General features: G+C 36.5%; 1 protein-coding gene across 2 annotated transcripts in view; it reads left to right on the plus strand.

The window, feature by feature from the left end:
• The window catches only part of Glcci1 (glucocorticoid induced 1), a 68,118-nt gene that overhangs the window by 21,600 nt on the left and 25,185 nt on the right, over positions 1 to 21,333 (plus strand). For both annotated transcript variants that reach the window (XM_042696020.1, XM_042696021.1), the window contains exons 2-3: positions 14,280 to 14,431; positions 16,271 to 16,357. In XM_042696020.1, coding sequence (XP_042551954.1) covers positions 14,280 to 14,431; positions 16,271 to 16,357 — 239 coding nt within the window. The remainder of the gene's footprint in view (positions 1 to 14,279; positions 14,432 to 16,270; positions 16,358 to 21,333) is intronic.

The raw sequence follows: 21,333 nt of genomic DNA on the forward strand, positions 1-21,333 counted from the left end.
TTATATCTCATTACATTTGACAGCTAGTATAATTTGCTCATGTTTCTAATTACAATAATGTTGGTAGTCATAATCAGTTCTTTATTGGCTTTGAAATTTAGAAACACTCTGTTATGTTTATTGGCAGTAGGTGGTCAGGTGGGATGGCTGGAACCTATTTATTTGTCATTGTTCTTCAGGGATGCTTCCACTCTTACTCCATTGCAAGTATAAGGCTCTCAGAGCCTTCCCCCGCCTCTGGGCCCCCCCCCCCCCCCCCCCCCCCCCCCGTTTCCTGTTTCCTTTTTTTTTTTTTAAGTCCCCAAGCACACCATTCCTCATGGTAAACACTTTTTTTGGGGGGGGGGGGTAAACACTTTTCTTCATAAAAAGAATTCCTTTTTAGTGGCCACTTCCTGGTTTTTGCTACAGGCTTCTTCCATAGGATGCACTTTGAAACTTTACTTTGTGATTGTTGGCTTTAAGGGAGAGAATAAGCATTCTGTTAATGAAATTCAGTTTCAATTTCTCCTTTACATTTTGGCAGGACTGTTTTTTCTTTCTTTGGTTTCTTTGTTTCTCATTTTTCTTTTTTACTGGGAAGCGAATCTCTCTCTAAGGCTAGCCAAGATAATGAAAATATTATATATGAGAGTCTTAGAGGGTGGTAGATATAAACAAATGTAAGTAGGTATCCATATCTAGTTCTAAACAAATTTGATATCTCATATAGTTTTTAGATAGTTTGGAAGTTTATAGTCTTCATTTCAAATGTGCTGAGAAGGGACTCCTATTATACAAATGATGGACCTTTGCCTATTTACATATCAATTATTTTCCTTTGAAATATTTATTATTTTATTTTAAATTCCAAAACTTGACTTCCTTTTTACTTTTATTTTGGTAAAGTTATTGTCCATTATGTTTGTTTATTCTTATCTGTCTTTCTATTTTTTTTTCCTTCCTTCCTTCCTTCCTTCCTTCCTTCCTTCCTTCCTTCCTTCCTTCCTTCCTTCCTTCCTTCTTTTCCTCCCATCTTTTTTTTTTTCTTTTTCTTTTTGTTGTTGTTCCAGTACTAGGGATTGAATTTGTACTTGGCTTTTTTTTGCTCAAGGCTGCCACTCTACCGCTTGAGCCCCTACTCTACTTTAGGGTCTTTCTTTTTCTTTTTCTTTTTTTTGTGGTTAACAGGAGATAAGACTTCCCTGCCCAGGCCATCTTCAAACTGGTATTCTCAGATCTCAGCCTTTTGAATAGTATGAACCACCAGTGCTTGGCCAGTCTGTTTCTTGTGACTTAAGCTTTATTCCTAATATGTCTTTTCTTTAGAAATCTCTCCTGACTGGTGGTTATTTCTCTGTTCCTTCTCCTTTCTTCCAAACATACTGTTCCTGAGTTTTTCATATCCATGCATTTAAAAAAAAAGATTTTTTAGCTTGATTTGAAATACTAGGCTCTAGTTTTCATCTTGGATTTTTCTTTCTGGCATGCTCTGGTTCTTCATAGATATATCTTTTACCCCTTGTCCCTTTTTCTCTTTGTGATACAACTTGAAGAAGAGGAAATCATTCAGGGTAGTGTTACTAGCTTCAGAATCCTAGTGTACTCACTTCTGTTGTTTTTGTAAAATGACTTAAGAAAATCTCTTGCTTCTGAAATTAACCTTGAATCCCTCAACTCAACATGTTTTTAGTTTCTCTTTCCTTTTCTTCTGTTTCATTCTAATCAAATTTGAATTGACTATAAGCTCTCTCAAGTTTAAACTGCAAGTTAAACTCTTTAAACAAATTGTGTAAAATAGTCTTTCTGATTAAGAAATGTTTGCTTGTTTGTATACAATATGACTTTGCACTTTTGGATGGTTTTGTTTGTTATAGTTGTTTTACTTGATGCTTATTTCTTCATATTTGACTTTGTTAGTCAAAATGAAGTTTAGATGTTTGGAATTTCCATTAACAGAATTCCTGGGGAATTCATAAAGCTAATGAACCTCTTTATACTCGGTACTGATTTGTCAAAGTTCTTAAAAGAACTATCTATTCTTCCACCAGAAAAAAATTAAACATCAAAAACCCTTTGTGTCTTATCTTATATGTAGCTTTTGGTTGATATAATAGATCCATTCTAATTTGCTGTGCATTATTCCAGACCTTATTTCTAGCTATTCATGGCTTTCTTAGAGAAGTCTTCTTTACAACTTTGATATGGAAAGAGATTCTTTTGGATTTTCTTTGAAAATAGACTGGAGGCTTTTTTCTAAAATTCCTTATCTCAATATGTGTGTCATTTGACATAAGCTTAATTGTGTGAACTGGAACCTGGATAAACATGCTGAAATGGCTGCCTGGCTGCATTTTTCCTTGGTGGATTTGGGTTACAAGGTTGTGTCAGGCCTCATTTGCTCAGAAGCATGTTTATTTCTCTTGTCAGCTTCTTGATTGGGTCTTCTCCAGATTCCTACAGGGCAGCCATATGGAGACTGTTGTGTGTTTTCTAGATTGTTTCTGTGGCAAGATTCCAGATCTGGTTGATTCGTGTTTTAGAATCTACTCATACTGAGAGGGCTTTAGTTTTTGCCCTTTGCTTTTATTTTAGATAGCATATTCAGGTTTACTGTCTTTCCTGACTCTTACCTGAAGTTCATTTGAATTTGTGATTCATGTGATATAGTGTAATATGGTTTGTCCTCACCCAACTCATGATTCAGTGAAGCAGTGTTGGGAGGTAGGGCATAGTGGGAAGCCTCAGGACTAGGTTAATGTGTCACAGAAGTAAGGAAATCTGTTCTAGCTCTTGTGGGATGGTATTTGTTACCTTAAATGTGAGTTGTTCTAAAGCAAGGTGAATGCCCATGTTTTGCTGCTTTGACATGGGCCCAATGGCCTTCTTCCAGAAATTGAGCAGATGCTTGGATTTTCCAGCCTTCCAACCAAGATCCAGACTAAACTTTTTTCTTTATAAATTACCCAGCCTCAGGTATTCTGTGATGGCAACAAATACTATGGTGTCCCACATATTTGGCTAATTTTTCATCATTTTATATGCCAAGGAAGAAAACAACAAAGACAATTGGTGAAGTGCATAAGAGGTAGGATTATAGGGAAAGGAGGAAAAGAAGCTTTCAAAGTTGGCTAAAGCTGATGTAGGCACAGAGCTGTATGATATTAGGACATAGTATGACCAAACAGCAAAATATTTGATCACTCAACCCATATAGGATAGGACCAGACATGGCCAGTTGAGACAGATACTGCTAACTCCTTTGCTTCATTACAATGGCATCTCCAAGTTATTAACCTTGAAAAATGAGCTGCTTCATCGTGCATCTGACACCATACTACATCCACTGCATCCAGAATCCTTGTGTTGGGAGGGACTAAAGGAGTAAATCTTATTCCAGGAAAATTCTGTTATATTTCTGCTTTGTTTTCCACCTTAATTCAGGAATAATCTTCCCCTCCATTAAAGTTAATCCAAAATCTAGGTGGTGCCACTCTCTTGAAAATCTCCCACCCACCTGTTGAATATGTACTTTGAAATAAATTTCTTCGCAGTTCCTTACTTCATCTTTTTTGTTAATTCTCTCTCTGGCATTGACAAGAATCTGGAAACACTGTCACTCTAGTACTTACCTAGCCTTCCCTACCCAGCACCTCCGCCATATTGCTGACTTTGGAAAACTGAATCTAGAACTAGTTCTATTAGTCAATAAAGAGTATGCTAGATTGGCTAGAGAAACATAGCAGTTTCTTTTCCATGGTTTTTATTCTGTTGTTCGGTGCTTACTTTTTTAAAAATTTATTTTGAAAACCTTTTTTTTTTTTTTTTTTTACAATTGTGAGGCAAAGAAATATTACTCATAATGTTATCAGGAAATTTAGAGCTATAGCTGTTAAACTCTTATTGTAGAAATACTGAAGCAAGTCTATTGATGAGTTTTAATAAGTTTATGCTTAAAAATCAGTAAACCAATAGCAGAAAAATTGCCCACTTTATGGCCTCTCTTCTCCCTTCCCTTTCCTTCCTCTCCCCTCTATTCCCCTCCCCTCCCCTCCTCTTTTTGGTTATTCTAGGGTTTGAACTTAAGGCTCTGAAAGGTATTGCTGAGCCACACCTCTAGCCATGTTTTTAACTATTTTCAAATTAGGATCGAAAGAAACTACTGGACTTTATCTTTTCAATGATCTGAGTTTAAATTTGAAGATTCTTATTGCCATGACCAGCACTTTAGAAAGAGTTGGCCAGATGTTTAAATATATTAGGTCTAGAACTTAGCTGCTGCATACGAATTTCAAAGAACCTATTAGCATTTATTCAGCACAATATTTTGAGTATGTGGTCAAATTTTCAGTGTTTTTAAAGGGACTAGAAGTTTATTATCAAAAAAATTTTTATATTTGAGCGCCTATAACTCAAGTACCTTCTACCAGTCCTCCAGACATTGGTTCTTAAGGTTTGTTTTTCTTTAAAGTAATATTTGAGTCACTTGAGATACTTATTACATTTCATTATATTTTTTTGGGACATTGTCTTATTATTTAACCCAGGCAAGTCTCAAACTTGAGACCCTCCTGCTTTAATCTAGATTTCAGCAGGTACTATTACGCTAGATGCAAAACATTCAATTTTCCTGATTGAGCCACCAGAGTCTCACATTATTGATGAAAAATAGGGCCTATAAGTCAATATTTTTAACACATTTTTTTCCTGCTTTGAGGGTCATTGCTTTATGACCTCAGTGGTTTCTAATCCCAGATACACCAGAATCTGTTTGCTTTAAATAACTCATTAATTTTTGGTTTATTATATAACTGTTTAATCAGAATCTCTGAAGTGTAGGCCTAGTAATTTGGTTGCATTTGTAATAGACTTCTGGTAGTCTTTCATAGAAGACACATCTTAGGAGTCTATCCTTGAGATCTATTGTTTAACATACCAGAGTTGCCTATGGGCTTTGTGCATTGTGACCTAGGATCTCTCTTAAGATCAAATTTCTGGGTGAAATTTTTAGACAACTGTTCTGTTACTGCTTAGACATGCCCACATGTTGACATTGTAAAGCTTAAAAAGTATTGATAATTTAAAAGAAATCCTTTAACATTTTTCTAACCAATATTAGGTAAATTGTACACATGTACACATGCATATATGTGAACATGTATGTATGTATTACAAGACTTAATGGCTTTTCATTTTGAACCTTAAACAAGTTAGCTTGTAAATATGATATTTTTTTGCTAGATTACTGTCATGAAATAAATTTAACAGCTTAAAATCAAGGCAAAATTTCTTTGTATATGTATGCTTTGGTACTATTGGCTAATGTTACCAGTGCAATTTTTTTTTCTTTAGAAGCTACTTACCAATGTGATTTGTGTATAGTAAAGGACTAGAATAATTGGTAATAGTAGTTATTTTAAGTACCTGCTGAACTATATACCTTTCCATAGTTAGAATCCTGCGAGTTGTGATCAGTGATACTTCTGTAATTAAATATGAAGCAGTTGATTCTTGTCAGTGTCATTATGGCAGTTAAGTTTCAGGGAGTTAACAGTTCTTGTACAATAGACCATTAGCTCTTTTTCAGAACTTTTAATTGTTATTTAATTGTTTAGGTCAAGATAGGAAAGGTTTTGGTTAATAAGGAATTGACTGAGAACTAAACAAAGAGAACTAACATGTTTTATTTGCTTATACAGACTGAATATAGAATAACAAAGTTGGCAGGTGTTAAAGTATAAAAGAATGTGAGTGCATTATTTAGTGTACTATTATGGCTATGCTATAACGTTCAAAATTGTCACATTCTCTTTACCACTTGGTAAATATAGTTTGGAGAGTATGGTGTCTTGAATCATAGTACCCTCTAGCCAAAACTCTTAAAGGATCTAACATTTTGTAACTTACTTGTTTTTGTGTTTTGTTTTGTTTTTTGGGTCCGCTCATGGGGCCTGAACTCTGGGCCTGGGCTCTGTCCCTCAGCTCTTCAGCTCAAGGCTAGCGCTCTACCACTTGAGCCACAGCGCCACTTCCGGCTTTTTTCTTTTTGCTTATGTGGTGCTGAGGAATCGAACCCAGGGCCTCAGGCATGCAAGGCAAGTGTTCTACCACTGAGCCACCTTCCCAGCCCTTGTTTTCTTTTTTAAGAGAGAGTCATTCATGCAGATAGACCTTGAGCTCATAGTCCTCCTGCCCCTAACCTCCCAAGTGATAATGCGCACCTGAATTTTTTTGGTAGAAATTCTCCATGACTTTGTTAATTTTCCACTGGAAACAAACTTTTAAAATACCATATTTTTACATTCTCTAATCAGTCAGCATTAAGTAGTTGCCGCTAGCGAAAAATTGTCAGGAAGAAATTAATTTAAAATCATGTTACAGTACTCTGGATTAGATTTTAAGTATTTTTTAAAGTTTTGACTGGCTTGCTATTTAGATTGAGAATTATTCAGTTTGATTTTGTTTGTAGCATGTTTTACTACTACAATTTTAGCATAAAATTGCCAATTGATTACTACAGAATAAGAATTATTTTGTGTGGCACTCAAGTATTCCAGGAGAGTCCCAGACCTCTCTGTTTATGCCGTGTGAGGAAAGAAAGAACAAGGAGCAGAATGCAGTTTTACAGACCTTTGCTACTGAAAGTTGAAAAGGCTCACCCACTGTCACGGAAGGTGTGATGTCTTTAAATTGTCACATTTGTTGCTGAATTTATATAATTATCTTAAATTTACTTGCATACATTTATAGGGAAGATTTTTTTTTTAATTGTGAAAATACCATACAGAGGGGTTACAATTCCATGGGCAAGAAAATGAGTACATTTCTTACCGAGCATTGGTGCCTCTTCCTTTGTTTCTCCTTCCCATCCCTTCCCATCAAACTTGTATATCTCCTTGTTGCAGCAGGACTGCTATGTGTTTTAGCTGGACTCATTCTACTACTTGAGAGTTTCCCTTGATGAATTTATAGAGCAGCATTCATACTGTCTGCTGCTTTGGGTGTTGTTATTTTTTGTTTTTGCCAGATTGCCTTTTTATCCTTCACTGGTAGGCAAATGCCATACGTAAACTTATTTATATTATATGTGTATGTATACATACACATATAAAACATATGTATGTATACATATATACACAGTTCTTTATTTTATAATATATGTGTGCATATGTGTATAAATATATATATACACACAAAGCCAGCCTTGCAAAAGAAAAAAAGCACAAAGAGCTTATCTGAAAGAAAATGTAAGATAGTAAAAAATGCTGGAAGCATGGCTAAAGTAGTAGAGCACTGCCAAATACACAGTAGGCACTGAGTTCATATCCTACTATTGCCAAGTCAAAAGAGAAAAAGAGAAGGTAAATATATAGGAGACACTTGCTGATATGTTCAGTATTTTTTTTTTTTTTACTAAATTATTCCTTCCTTTTTTAAGTATCATGACTGAATAAATCAGTATTTTGTTTTATAGTAAGCTTTCTTTTTATAAGTAGAAGAGTACATTCTAAAATAATGATAGAAAGTGTCATATAGTAAGTACATTACCATTATCATAATTGTACTATACTTTCACATAACTGTCCATGAAGTAGGTTTATTTATACCATTACTCCAAATATTAGCAGGGCAGTACACTACTGTTATGATGGCAATCAAGTCACTGTACGATAGGAACTTTTCAGCTTCATTTTAATCATGTGGGACCACTGCTAGGCATTCAGTGAGTTATTTATTAAAACATTATATGATACATGACTGTATATTGGTCTCATATACCTTATTTGTTGCTAGTACTGTCTATATTGTGGTCACCATGCTATCCTAACTTATTCTTCCTATGTAAGATTTTTTTTCTTATTAGTAACGATGTATAGAGCTGGAATACATATTTTAACACAAGAATTGGGATTAAACTAGGTGGTACAGTGGCTCTTGCCTGTTAATTTAGCCACTTGGGAGGTAGAGGCTGAGGGGTTCATGGTTTGAGGCCATCCTGGGCAAAAGTTTGCAAGGACTCATCTCACCCAATAAAAATCCTGGAACAGGAGCACATATAAGTGACAACATCTAACCATGTGCATAGCGTAAATAGGGAGATTATAGTCTGGGTTGGCTGGGTCATAAATGCTAGACCCTACCTAGAAAATAACAAAAGCACAATGGGTTGGAGGAATAGCCCAGCCTGTTTAGCAAGGCTGAGTTGAAAACCCAAGTACTGCCAAAACAACCACCAAAAGGATTGAGTTGAGATTAGAGTCACAGAATTAGATGATGCTAGGAGAACTAATCTGCAGATTAAAATTAGCCCTCAATTTCAGGGTCCTTATCCTAGTGATTTTTATATTCAAGCAAGGACACCTGTTGAAGTATATGAAGCAAATAGAGTTTGATATAATATGAATTTCTCGCCTACTTTTACTAATAAACATAATAGTATTATGCGTATTAAGCTTCTAAATCAATAACTATACACATGGCTTCATGCCTACATACTTACCATTAGGAATACTATGGGAGACCATAGTTGTAGCAATTTAGCTAATGTAGAGCCTGGACACTTAAGGGAAAACATGATCATTTAACATTCACTAGAAGAAAGTAGTAAATATAGATTTGGACATTGTTTTATAAAAAACCAAGGGACTCTGGCTGGGAAAGTGGCTCAGTGATAGAATGCTTGCCTTGCATACATGAGGCCTTGGGTTCAATTCCTCAGCACCACATAAGCAGAAACCGGAAGTGGCACTGTGGATCAAGCAGTAGAGTGCTAGCTTTGAGCTGAAGAGCCTAGGGACAGTGCCCAGGCCCAGAGTTCAAGCCCTACAACCAAAAACCAAAAACAAAACAAAACAAAAAAAAAAAACAAGGGACTCATCTATAGATTAGATCTCTAATTGATCATAGGACAAAGCTTCCTGTATTGTGTACTAGATTTAGAGGAGGGTTTGTTGCCTCTGACAAGTATTACATTTTGGACCTTGAGCATAATAGGCAATGAGCTATATCCAGAATTGTAACCAATAGACTTTGTACAACTTTTCAAATAGTTTGGAGCAATTTAAGTATAGACAGGGCTTTTCACATATATTGACTTGTCATTTTCTAGGCCTTTCGTGTTAGGTGATGACCGCTGAAAATGTTGAGGCTATTAAAAGCTATCAAGTTCTTTCATTCAGTTTTTTTTTTTTTTGTTTTGTTTTGTTTTTTTTTTTGGCAGAAGAAATTTAAATTTTAAAGCTTTTAACTCTTAAATAGAATTGTGGGAGATGTGTTACTTTTCTTTGTTTTATAATTTTATTTGATTTCTAAAATTAAAAAAGTATTGGTTTGGTAACTAGGGGAAATGAAAGAATTAAAAGGGAGATTAAGGACCTTCTAGTTGTACCACTAAAGAGAGTTTATGACAAGGTGAAAGAAGTAGCAAAAAAATATTGCTAAATGAGAAAAAATTACATGACAGGTTATAATAATGAAATGTCAGTAGGATCAACTTATCTTTTGTTGGATTGTGTGTGTGTGTGTGTGTGTGTGTGTGTGTGTGTGTGTGTGTTCGTGCGTGTGTTCGTGTGTGTGTGCATGTGCTGTCCTGGGGCTTAAACTCAGAGCCTAGTCACAGTCTTTGAGTTCTTTTTTTTGCTCAGCGCTAACATACTACCATTCGAGCCACAGCTCTACTTCGGTTTTCTTTTGTGTGTTCCATATTGTTTCCTGCTCCAGCTGACTTTGAACCTCCAGTGCTCCAAACTGGAGGTAAGAATCTCATGGACTTTCCTGAACAGTGATCCTCAGATCTCAGCCTCCTGAGCAGCTATGATTACAGACGTCAGTCACCAGTACCCAGCTAAACTTACTTTTTGTGGCAAAGTCTAACTTTAAAAGTGCCACCCCAGGCCGGGCGCCAGTGGCTCACACCTGTAATCCTAGCTGCTCAGGAGGCTGAGATCTGAGGATCATGGTTCAAAGCCAGCCCGGGCAAGAATGTCCATGAGACTCTTTATCTCCAATTAACCACTAGAAAACCCGAAGTGCCACTGTGGCTCAAGTATAGCGTTTGCCTTGAGCTGAAGAGCTCAGGCCCAGAGTTCAAGCCCATGACTGACAAAAAAAAAAAAGTGCCACTCCATAGTATATACAAGATAAATGTGTAAACCCAAATGATTCAAAGAACTTGAAGGGATAATATAAGGCTAATTATGACAGAGGAACACAAAAGGAGTCATAATGTTTAGTTTGATAGATTTAAATGTAAAACATAAGTGGGATAGAAATGATACATGCAAGCCACTGTGATGTCAAGAACCTATATAACACCAATGAATAAAGAACTGAAATACAAATATGAAAAAATTAAAATTGTCATAACTCAGAAGTTTATACATTCTAGACTTCTTTACTGAATGACAGATTAAGACAGTAATTCTATATTCAGTATTCAAAGCTGGGTGCTGGTAGCTCACACCTGTAATCCTAGCTACTCAGGAGGCTGAGATCTGAGGATCACTGTTCAGGAAAGTCCATGAGATTCTTACCTCCAGTTAACCACCAGAAAACCATAAATGGCGCTGTGGCTCAAGTGGTAGAGCACTGGCCTTGAGCTGAAGAGCTCTGGGACAGGGCCCAGGCCCAGAGTTCAGGCCCTACGAGGGACAAAAACAAAAGTTAAAAAAAAAAATCAGCAGTCATACAAGACAAATAAGAGATTGTATATGCTGAAAATAAGTATATCTTCTCCAGTATTTAGGAAATGCTTATGAAAGTAATGTTTTTGGTTACAAGGAAAATTTCAGATGATAGCTGAGAATCTGCCTTCGGTATGTGAAGTACATAAGGAAATAGGGTAATTTTCAGATTTTTCTGTTAACAATTCCTGAGTTAAAGAACTAAAATCTGCATTTCTAAGATATTTAGATAATATAATAACATCAGAGTATCCTGCATTTTCTGTCCTCCCTGCCCCTTTTTTTCCCCTGACAAACTAATAGTGTTTCTGGTTCCAGGAAAGTAGTTAAAAGACAGCACTAAAGTTTTTTTGTTTTTGTTTTTTAAGTTTCCTGGCTTTTTAAAATGAACAAAACATTTTCTCTGATGTGAGATTGGGCTTTAAATAGCACTGTGAACCTTGGAAACTTGTCATTCATTGGGCTTTATTGTAGAGTACACATCGGTAGCAAATTATTTGGGGTAGAAGGGCAAAAACATGAGGAAATTGTCTTCCTAAGTACTCTATTCCATGTGATAATTCTAATATTCAAGAGTGGTAATTGTGCTACTCATATGGGAAGAGAGGGCAATTGTTAGAATAGATTGAACTGTGGAATATCCAGAGTTCTTGGTTCCTTTTTACCTCCATCTTCTTTGTTAATTCTATTTCATTACATAATTCAGCCCTCTGTGCTTCGGGTTCTTCATTTATAAATAAGGAAGTGGAATTAAAATATTTACATTAATTTTGTGGAGCTTCAAATAAGTTCATTAATTAACTACTAAACATCACCCACAGGTCTCTGTGGTCTGAGGGAGCGTTTATGGTACCATTGAGAGCAGAGCAGAATGAGTATCTTAAACAGAAGAAACTGAGGAAATGGGGCATTGGGAAGCTTTAGCAGTGTGATATTGGAGCTGGTCTCAAAGATCAGTAATAGCTTGTTAAATGAACAGTGGCAGGGACAATTCCAGGAAACGAGGTATAAAGCTAATTACTGGTGGTGCAAGCCTATAATCCTAGTTACTCAGGAGGCTGAGATCTGAGGGTCATAGCCTGCACAGGAAATTCTTTTTTTTTGGGTCCGGTTGTGGGGCCTGAACTCTGAGCCTGGGCACTGTCCCTCAGCTCTTCAGCTCAAGGCTAGTGCTCTACCACTTGAGCCACAGCTCCACCTCCGGCTTTTTTTCTTTTTGCTTATGTGGTGCTGAGGAATCGAACCCAGGGCCTCATGTATGCAAGGCAAGCACTCTACCACTGAGCCACCTTCCCAGCCCCCAGGAAATTCTTTGAAACACTTATCTCTAATTAACTACCAAAAAGCCAGAAGTGGAGGTATGGTTCAATTAATAGAGGGTAGCCTTGAGCAAAAACATTCAAGGACAACTTTATCTAAGGCCATGAATTCAAGTCCCAGGATCACCTTGAGCATGCAGGTGCATGTATATGCACACATGCGCACTCGCGTGCACACACACACAGTTGTAGAGACAGACAGCACATTTTGTTTTTTGGAAAATACAAGTTATTCATGTGACAGTTAACATGGACTTATGGGAGAGTAGTAGCAAAATGCCAAACACTGAGATATGGAGCCAATGATGTGCTTTATTTCACATTAAAGAATATTGGCTTTACCATAGTAATCAAAACAGCTTGGTATTGGCATAAGAACAGATCTCAGGACCAATGGAATAGAATTGAAAACCCAGAAATGAACCTACAGACCTATAGCCATCTAATCTTCGATAAGGGAGCTAAAACAATAGAATGGAAGAAAGACAGTCTCTTCAGTAAATGGTGCTGGCAAAATTGGTTAACTACATGTAGAAAACTAAAGCTAGATCCTTATATATCACCCTGCACCAGAATCAACTCCAAATGGATCAAAGACCTTGAACTCAAAGCAGACACTCTGAAAAAAACATTACAGGATGGAATAGGAGAAACCCTAGGTCTCCTTGGCTCAGGCCGAAATTTTCTGAATAGAGACCCGGAAACACAACAAATCAAAGAAAGGTTGGACAAATGGGATTGCATGAAATTGCAGAGCTTCTACATGGCAAAGGACATAGCTAGCAAGACCAATTAGAAAGCCCACGGATTGGGAGAAGATCTTTACCAGCCATACAACGGACAAGGGTCGCATATCTAAAATATACTTGGAACTCAAAAAATTAAACCCCCCAACAACAAATCCTCAAAGAAACAACTGCCCAATAAATAAGTGGGCGAAAGACTTAAAGAGAAGCTTCTCTGAAGAAGAAAGAAGGATGGCCAATAGACACATGAAGAAATGTTCAACATCCCTAGCCATAAAAGAAATGCAAGTCAAAACAACATTGAGATATCACCTCACTCCAGTTAGAATAGCAAAAATCAAGAACTCTAACAACAACAGATGCTGGAGGGGATGTGGACAGAAAGGAACCTTACTTCATTGTTGGTGGGAATGTAAACTTGTTCAACCACTTTGGAAAGCAGTATGGAGGTTCCTCAAAAGACTTCACATAGAACTCCCCTATGACCCAGCAATTCCACTTTTGGGCATTTACCCTAATGTTTACAAAAAAGACCACACTAAAGCTACCAGCACAACTATGTTTATTGCAGCATTATTTACCATAGCTAAGATATGGAACCAACCCAGATGCCCCTCAGTAGATGAATGGATCAAGAAAATGTGGTATATATACACAATGGAATTCTATGCCTCCATCAGAAAGAATGACATTGCCCCATTTGTTAGGAAATGAAAGACTTGGAAACAGTTAGGTTAAGTGAAGTAAGCCAGGCCCAAAGAAACATAGGTCCCATGGTTTCCCTTATTTGCAATATCTAGTATAGGTATGAGTCAAGCGGAAAAGGTCAAATAATGTGATGTTAGGAAAACGAACCCTTAAATATGTATTTTAATGTTTTTGTTTCTTTCATGCATGTGTTTCTAACGCATTTATAAGATTATTTCTTTGTTGCTTTGTATGTCCCTCCCCCACAGTGTAACCCCGCTTTCACTATATTTGATGTCAGTATAACATGTGGAGGAGATGGGGACAAACAAGTCGTTTAAGGATTCAGGTGGACCTGTTGCAACAATGAGAAGTACAAAATGTCATGTCAAAACCAGCTTTACAATGTCGGTGTGGGGGGGGAGGGGGGGTATGATTGGGTGGGGGGGAGGGGGGAGGCTGGGAAGGGAGGTGAAGGGTAAACAAAGGAGGAGGCTGCAATGCTTGGTAAGAAATGTATGCATTATCCTGCCCATGTAATTGTAACCCCTCTGTACAGTATGTTCTCAAATAAATTAAAAAAAAAAAGAACATTGGCTTTAAATTAAAGACAGTAGCCCCATGGCAATTTTTTCCAACACAGAAGTGGAGGAAGACACTAAGAGTTAGTTGAAATGAATGCAGAGTTAATAGTTAGCAAACTGGCAGGTCACAAAATTAAAGTAGGAAGTAGTGATATGAAGATTTTATTACAGGTCTCTAAAATGAATGGGGTCTGAGAGTATGTGAAAGCCCTGACACTTTGTGTGAAATTAGTTTTACTAACTTTGTTCTCAACATCTATTTTTTCTTCACTTTTTTTATAGTGGACAGGCCAAAATCACAGCAAGTTCGAACTTCCAGTACAATAAGGCGAACCTCTTCTTTGGATGCGATAACAGGACCTTACCTCACTGGGCAGTGGCCACGAGATCCTCATGTTCACTACCCTTCATGCATGAAAGATAAAGCGACTCAGGTAAAAGCAACAAAATTAATTTTTTTGTGACTTTGTTTTCCTCGCAGTAAAAATGAAATGTAATCGATGTTTACAAATAGTTAACAACAACAAAAAACTTTATATAAACCAAGCACAATTTTTTTTGTTCTCTGGATTTTAGAAGTTTTAAAATTATTCAATATTTAATAGATACCAATCTATATTACACAGTTTTAGAAACTACATGGTAGTTGTGAGGATGCTTCCCAATAGAAATTAAAGTAATAACTAATAACCATATTAGAAAATATTTTTAAAGAATTTTGTACAATTTTTGAAAATAATTATAAAGTATCAGCAACATGAATAATGAAGTTTATGTGGAAGGTTTATTTCTTTCATGCTTAAAGCCAAGATTAAAAACTTAGAGAGAGAAATAGAAAATGTACTGTTTGTTACACTTTACCTGTTCCCCAAATAATCTCTCTATCTTTATTCATAATTAGCTGAGTTATTGATGATATCTTCATCAGTATTTATTAACATTGAAAAATATTAAAAGTGTATTGGGCATAAAGGACTATCTATAGTATAGATAGAAAGATAAAATGTATGAAAATTGGTAATAGACAATAGTAGATAAACAATAGTAGTAATATACAGACATAGTTAGTAGATGAGTAAAACATGTAAACATGAGGACATTCCAGAGGAGGAGGACATTTTAGGTTTTGTAGGTTTAAAAAAATATAGAAAGATTAATTCTGTGTCAGAATAACGGCAAAAGAGTGAGGAGAATTTGAATGTGATCTATGAAAATTCTACTTCATAATTTTCTCAGGAAAGCTAGGAACTGTGAAATTAGCTTCTGTATCATCGATTTCATCACTTCTGCCTTTGTAACATTTTATGCTGCCAGTCATTTGCTTTTCTATTCTTACTTTAGTAAGAAAAATACCAGCTGATAAATAGTGGGATTCTCAATTAGAAATAACTGGCAAAGCTTAAAGATGTTGGCCTATGCATTTAGAACAAAATTTAGACACAGATAATTGAGAACCATATTTCTGGAAGAGTTGGAGTCACAGTTGTGTAAAAGTGTAGGGCTAGAGTATAATGGAAAAATTAAATAAACAGAATTTAGTGTATGGGAAGGTACACAATGAGGCAGTGAACTAATTTATTCATCTGAAAACAAGAGGAAGGGGGCACATAACACTGTGGTGTGTGTGTGTGTGTGTTTTTAACCTGTACTTTGTTTTAATTCTCACAAGAATATTACAGCTTGTATTGTTGAACAAGGTGAGTCAGACATCTTGAATTGTTCCTGTTTAATTCAGAATTTGATGTTTGGGTTTTGTTTCTGTTTTTTAATTTTTACTGTTTTTTGGACTCAGGACCTTACTCAAACACTTGAGCTCTTTTTGGCTTACGTTTCCAATAGAATGTTGATTTTTTTTTTTTATAGTCAGCTTAAAACTACTGCAGTCCTCCTACCTTTGGCCTTAAAAGGTAGGACCAGTGGTCTGATATGTAGCTGAGCTTCCAGGGCACTTTTTGCCTGGCCTGTTGGGCAAGATGAGGTCTCATGAATTTTTTGCCTGGATTAGCCTTGAATTGCTATCCTCCCAATCTCTGTCTCTTAAGTAGCTGGTGTCGCATGCATGAGTCATTATACCTGGTGTTTTAGATATTTCATACAGTCATGAAATTCTTAGTGTTTAAAGAATTTCAGGGTAGCTTTTTCATTGGTATGTGCTAAGAATTTGGCTTATAGAGACAAATATATATGTATATATATGTGTATATATATATATATGTGTGTGTGTGTGTGTGTGTGTGTATATACTTCTCTCCTCTACCCCTCTACTCCTTAAGACTCCTAGCTGTTGGGCAGAAGAGGGAGCAGAGAAAAGGTCACATCAACGTTCTGCATCATGGGGAAGTGCTGATCAACTAAAAGAGGTAAGGAATTTCTGTTTGCAATCTATAATCTGTTTTCATTCTAAAGATTATTTTACTACTTCCTGAGTATACTAGTACTACTTTTGTTATATTCAGAGTTTAAGGGTTGAATTCTGTGTTTTGGTGAACAAATCAGGTTTTCTTATTTGTATTCTTTATGTCCTTTATTAACTTTTGCTATAGTCAGCTGCAGCATTTCCAGAATAAAGACTGTTTTTCTACAATAATCTCTATATCTTTTCATTTTGATTGCATTTATTTTCCCTTCAGCCTGCTTATTTTTAAGTTATAGCACCTAGTGTTCTAAATCATATCTGTGTGTGATAATATCTGTGTAAGAAAGGATTTTCTGTTTCTGATAGCTTGTTTTCTTCAAAAAGCTTTCTTGTGATATTCACCATAATACTTTTCTTTGAGATGCAAAATTATGGTGACTCTTTTAGAAATTACCTATTTCTAGCACAAAGAATATTTTTGTTTATATTTGATGTTCTTTTTCTGGGAGTTTTATGGATCTAAATTCTTAACTGTGTGTTTTTATAACATAACAGAAATTAGAACTAAAATGGTATCTAACCCACCTATTATACAAGCACTCATTTAAAAAGTGGTATTCAGGCACAGGTGGCTCATGCCTGTAATCCTATCTACCTAGGAGGTGGAAATCTGACAGATCTCAGTTCAAAGCCAGGCCAACAGGAAAGTCCATACATTCTTATCTACAATTAACTACCAAAAAACCAGAAGTGGAGCTTTGACTCAAATGGTAGAGTGGCCTTGAGCAAAAAAAAAAAAAAGTCTCATAGACATTGTTCAGGCCCTGAATTCAAGCTCTAGGACCAGCATACACACACATAGTGGTTTTCTTCTGTGTTGCAGTCTTCTCTGTAGGGAGAACTCGTTACTTTATAAGAGAACCAGTTTGATTGTTTTAGCTTAAGTTGTCAAAAATGTTCTTTTATATATTGAACTTAGAATTTTACTATTTAGTAAAGTGGTAAATTCTCTATCACTAGGATCAATATTAAATCTTCCTTAAATATTTTAATATGTCATTTATTTTCTCCAGGTTAAACATCAACATTTCTCTCAAATGTTTCCCATAAACATAATTCTTATACCTTTTAATATTATTTTCACATAGTGTAGAATATCACTGTTCCTCATGTACTGTGGTATTTAAACTGAATAGTCTGTTACCATGATTTTGTCTGTGATTGTATTACATTTTTCGCAGCTAGTTTATGTTATGGAAGTAGAGAAAGACTAACTCCCACTACCTCACACCTAACTACACATGAATAAAAGCAGTATGCCCAGAAGCAACCAAAAAGAAGTGAAATCGAGTCTAAATGGCCACACTAAAGTAGGGCTGCAAATCCATGCATAGAGTATGACTCATAAATAAATGAGCTTGTAGTTCAGAATTAAATACAACTCAAAGTTATCACAAGATTTGATATAGTTGAACCATAGTAACTGGATTATAGCAACACATGGCATACACTATTAAAAAAGGATTGACTGAATGAGAAGATCTGATTACCCTCCTCAGAAAGAAACTAGAAGGCTAGGCAAGACAGTCAAAACAACTGTTTTCAGCTTTCTTCAGTTACCAAATAAAAGGTGAGAAACTCTATCTATGAAAACTACTGAATAGGGTAAGAAAAGCACAAGTATGGTGTTCTTGTCTCATGCTACTTCTCTTCCCTTCTTCCTCACGCCCAGCTCTGTTGGTGTGTCATCTCAGCCACAGTGGGCAGACCTTGAGAACCAGCAGCTTTGCTGACCATGCTGATTTGGAACATTGTAGTTACAGTAGTGATCTTGGTGACAGGAGAACAGGGAGGACCAGTGACTTCACGAGTCAGAAGTGATAGTCCGATTTGGGCAAGCAGCAAACTCATGGTCTAAACAGATTTGATAAGAGTTCTGAAAGGTAAGATTATCAGGGAGACTTGAAAATTTTTCCACATAGCCCAGGCTGATAGAGCTGTGGACCTGCATAGAAGAGAACAGAGAGGACCCAAGTCACCCAGACATCCCTGATCTGGTTCCTAAGCATAGGTGCAAAGGAGATTAAAGATGGCCAATGGAAATAAAACCTAGAGAATAGTGACATGGCAAGACTGTTCACAAGGAAAGTCTATTTTCAGTCTTTTAAGGAACTTACATACTGTTTTCCATAGTGCTTGTACTAGTTTACATTCCCACCAACAGTGTGTGAGGGTTTTCTTTTCAACATCCTCCTCAGCATTTGTTGTTTGTTTTCTTGTTGGATACCATTGTGACTGGAGTGAGATGGAATCTTAGTATTATTTTGATGTGCATTTTCTTTATGACTAAGGATGCTGAACATCCCATTACTATTGTGTTAGGGTCTTTGCTTTTTAGTTCCAACGGTGTTGCATTAATGAAATTATGTGTACCCACATTTGACTCATATAGGTTAAAAATTGTTATTTTATTTTGATGACTTATTGCCTTATTAAAGAGATGATCTTCTTTGTCTCTTCTGATTTTGATGTGAAGTCCACTTAATTAGACTAAACTATAGTTACTCCGACTTGCATTTAGGTTCTATTTGTTTGGAAGATTTTTTCCACAATTTCACCCTTAACCAAATTGTTTTTCTGTCAATAAGAATACTTCTTGCAGGCAACAGTGATTGAGCTATGTTTTTTAATCCAGTTTTCCATTCTGTATCTTTTGTTTAGAAAATTGAGACACTTAACAGCCAATGTTATTGAAGGGTTTATTGTAATTCCTACCATTTTTTTATTTTTTATAGTTTTTATAGTACTTGGTTCTTTCATTCCCCTTTTAGATTAATTTGCTTATCTACTCATCTCACAAGATTTATTTTCTCTTATATTCACTATGCTTCTTTTCTGTGTTTACAGGATTCCTTTTCAGTCTCTTTGCAGTGTTTTAACAATCAAAAATGGCTTTAATTTTCATAGAATGTTTTCTACTTAGGTTATGAATTTGCTGGGTAGAATAATCTAGGTTGGAAGGTTTTTTCGAGTGCTCTAAACATATTCCGTGCCTTCCTTGCCTAACTCTTTCTGTCAAGAAATTTGTTATTCTGTATGGTTGTATATATTCTGATGGTTCCTATACTATTGTATAGGTAGTTTGGCACATCTGTCTTGCAGCATTCAGTAGTCTTTCCTTGTTCTTCACACTTACTAATTTAACTGATGTGTCTTAGAATGGTTCTTTCCTGGTCAAGTCTGGTATTATAAGCTTCTTTTTCAGAATGTTGTTTCTTTCACAATATTCGGGCAATTTTCTCATTATTTTATTGAATATGTCTTCTATCCCTTTAGCTTTCATCTCTTCCCTTTCTATGCTCATGATTCATATGTTAGGTCTTCCCCCTTCCCCTTCATTAGTCCCAAAGGTCTTATTCCTAAACCCTGATAATCAGTTTGATTTGACTTTATTCAAGAGACTTTCTACTGAGTTTTAAATTTTGATTTTCTAGGCTTTTTATTTCCAGAATTACAATTTGATTCTTTTCCAGGATTTCTATATCTAGTGAATTGCTTTTTTCATTTCCTGATTATCTTGTATAAGACTTTGTTCAGCTGTTTATTTGTATCCTCTTTAAGTTTCTTTTCTGTTAATTTGTTTCCTCTTTGAGTTCATTCAGTTTTTTTAATCACATTTTGTTGATGATTATATGTTCATAGTTCTGAATTCTTTAGTCTTTCCTCCTCATCACCATCCTTAGCATATGATTGGCCTTTGGAGATGCTACCTTGTGTTAGGATTCCTGTGTACTGTGTTGAAATGTACACATCTGAGGCCAATTCAATGGTTAAGAGTTTTAGTTATCTGTTAGTCTTGAAGTTGAAATGTTCACCAGTGCTCAAGCAGGACTGTGTAGTAGAAAGGTTACAGTGTAATTTCTCTACACTGGACTAATGTATAGATCATAAGCCAAATTGTTCCTTGTATGCTCAGGGCACTATGCCTAATTCCTCAGCATCATTAGACTATTCTCCTATCATTCAGAAAAGAACTTGTATTTCTTTGTGTATAGATTATTGTTACATGAGGGTTGAGGGTGGGGGGTGATCAAGGATCATTCTCTGCTCTGTGCTGCTTATTACTCTTTAGAAGTTTCCCTTAGCCGGGCACCAGTGGCTCGTGCCTGTAATCCTAGCTACTCAGGAGGCTGAGATCTGAGGATTGCGGTTCAAAGCCAGCCCGGGCAGGAAAGACCGTGAGACTCCTATCTCCAATAAACCATTAGAAAACTGGAAGTGGCGTTGTAGCTCAAGTGGTAGAGCACTCGCCTTGAACTGAAGAGCTGAGGGACAGTGCCCAGGCCCAGAGTTCAAGCCCCATGACCAAAAAAAAAAAAAAAAGAAGTTTCCCTTCTTTGTGTACTGGAAGCCACTTACTGTTGCACAGTGCTTTTAAGTCTATAGGACAGTCAAACTCCCACTTGCGGCACAGGTCCCATGTTTGTGCTTCCTGAAAGCAGCACAAAGGCTACTCAGGGGTGTTTGCCTACTGTACCTGACAATGGGGAGAGAGAATGGTGCACTGAATTCTACATTAGTAGTGGGAACTGAGAACTTAGGTGATTCATCTCTATACTTTTCAGACCCCACCTAGCAGTTCATCATTCATAGGAAGACAGGCTAGAGTATATCATGTGAGCCTTGGGTCTTCTGTGCTTTGAGCACTCAGCCCCACCTGGCAGCAAGCCCTCAAAGCCACCTGATAGTTCTTAGACACTGAGCATTCCACCGGCCACCAGCTTATTGCTGTTTCTGTAGTGATCTTCAGACACTGAGACTTCTTGTAGCCAGTGGAGGTGGGGAAACTGTCCTCTGAGCCTTTCACTTCTATTCCTGCTTTGAATTTTCAGCTTGCCTGTAAGCTCCTCCCTCCTCACCACCATTTCTCATAGTGGCTTCTTAATTGTTCCAAGTCCTTGAGGTGTGGCTCACTATCTA

Source organism: Dipodomys spectabilis, unplaced genomic scaffold (assembly GCF_019054845.1).
Source record: "Dipodomys spectabilis isolate Male_0828 unplaced genomic scaffold, ASM1905484v1 ptg000197l, whole genome shotgun sequence".
NCBI lineage: Eukaryota > Metazoa > Chordata > Mammalia > Rodentia > Heteromyidae > Dipodomys > Dipodomys spectabilis.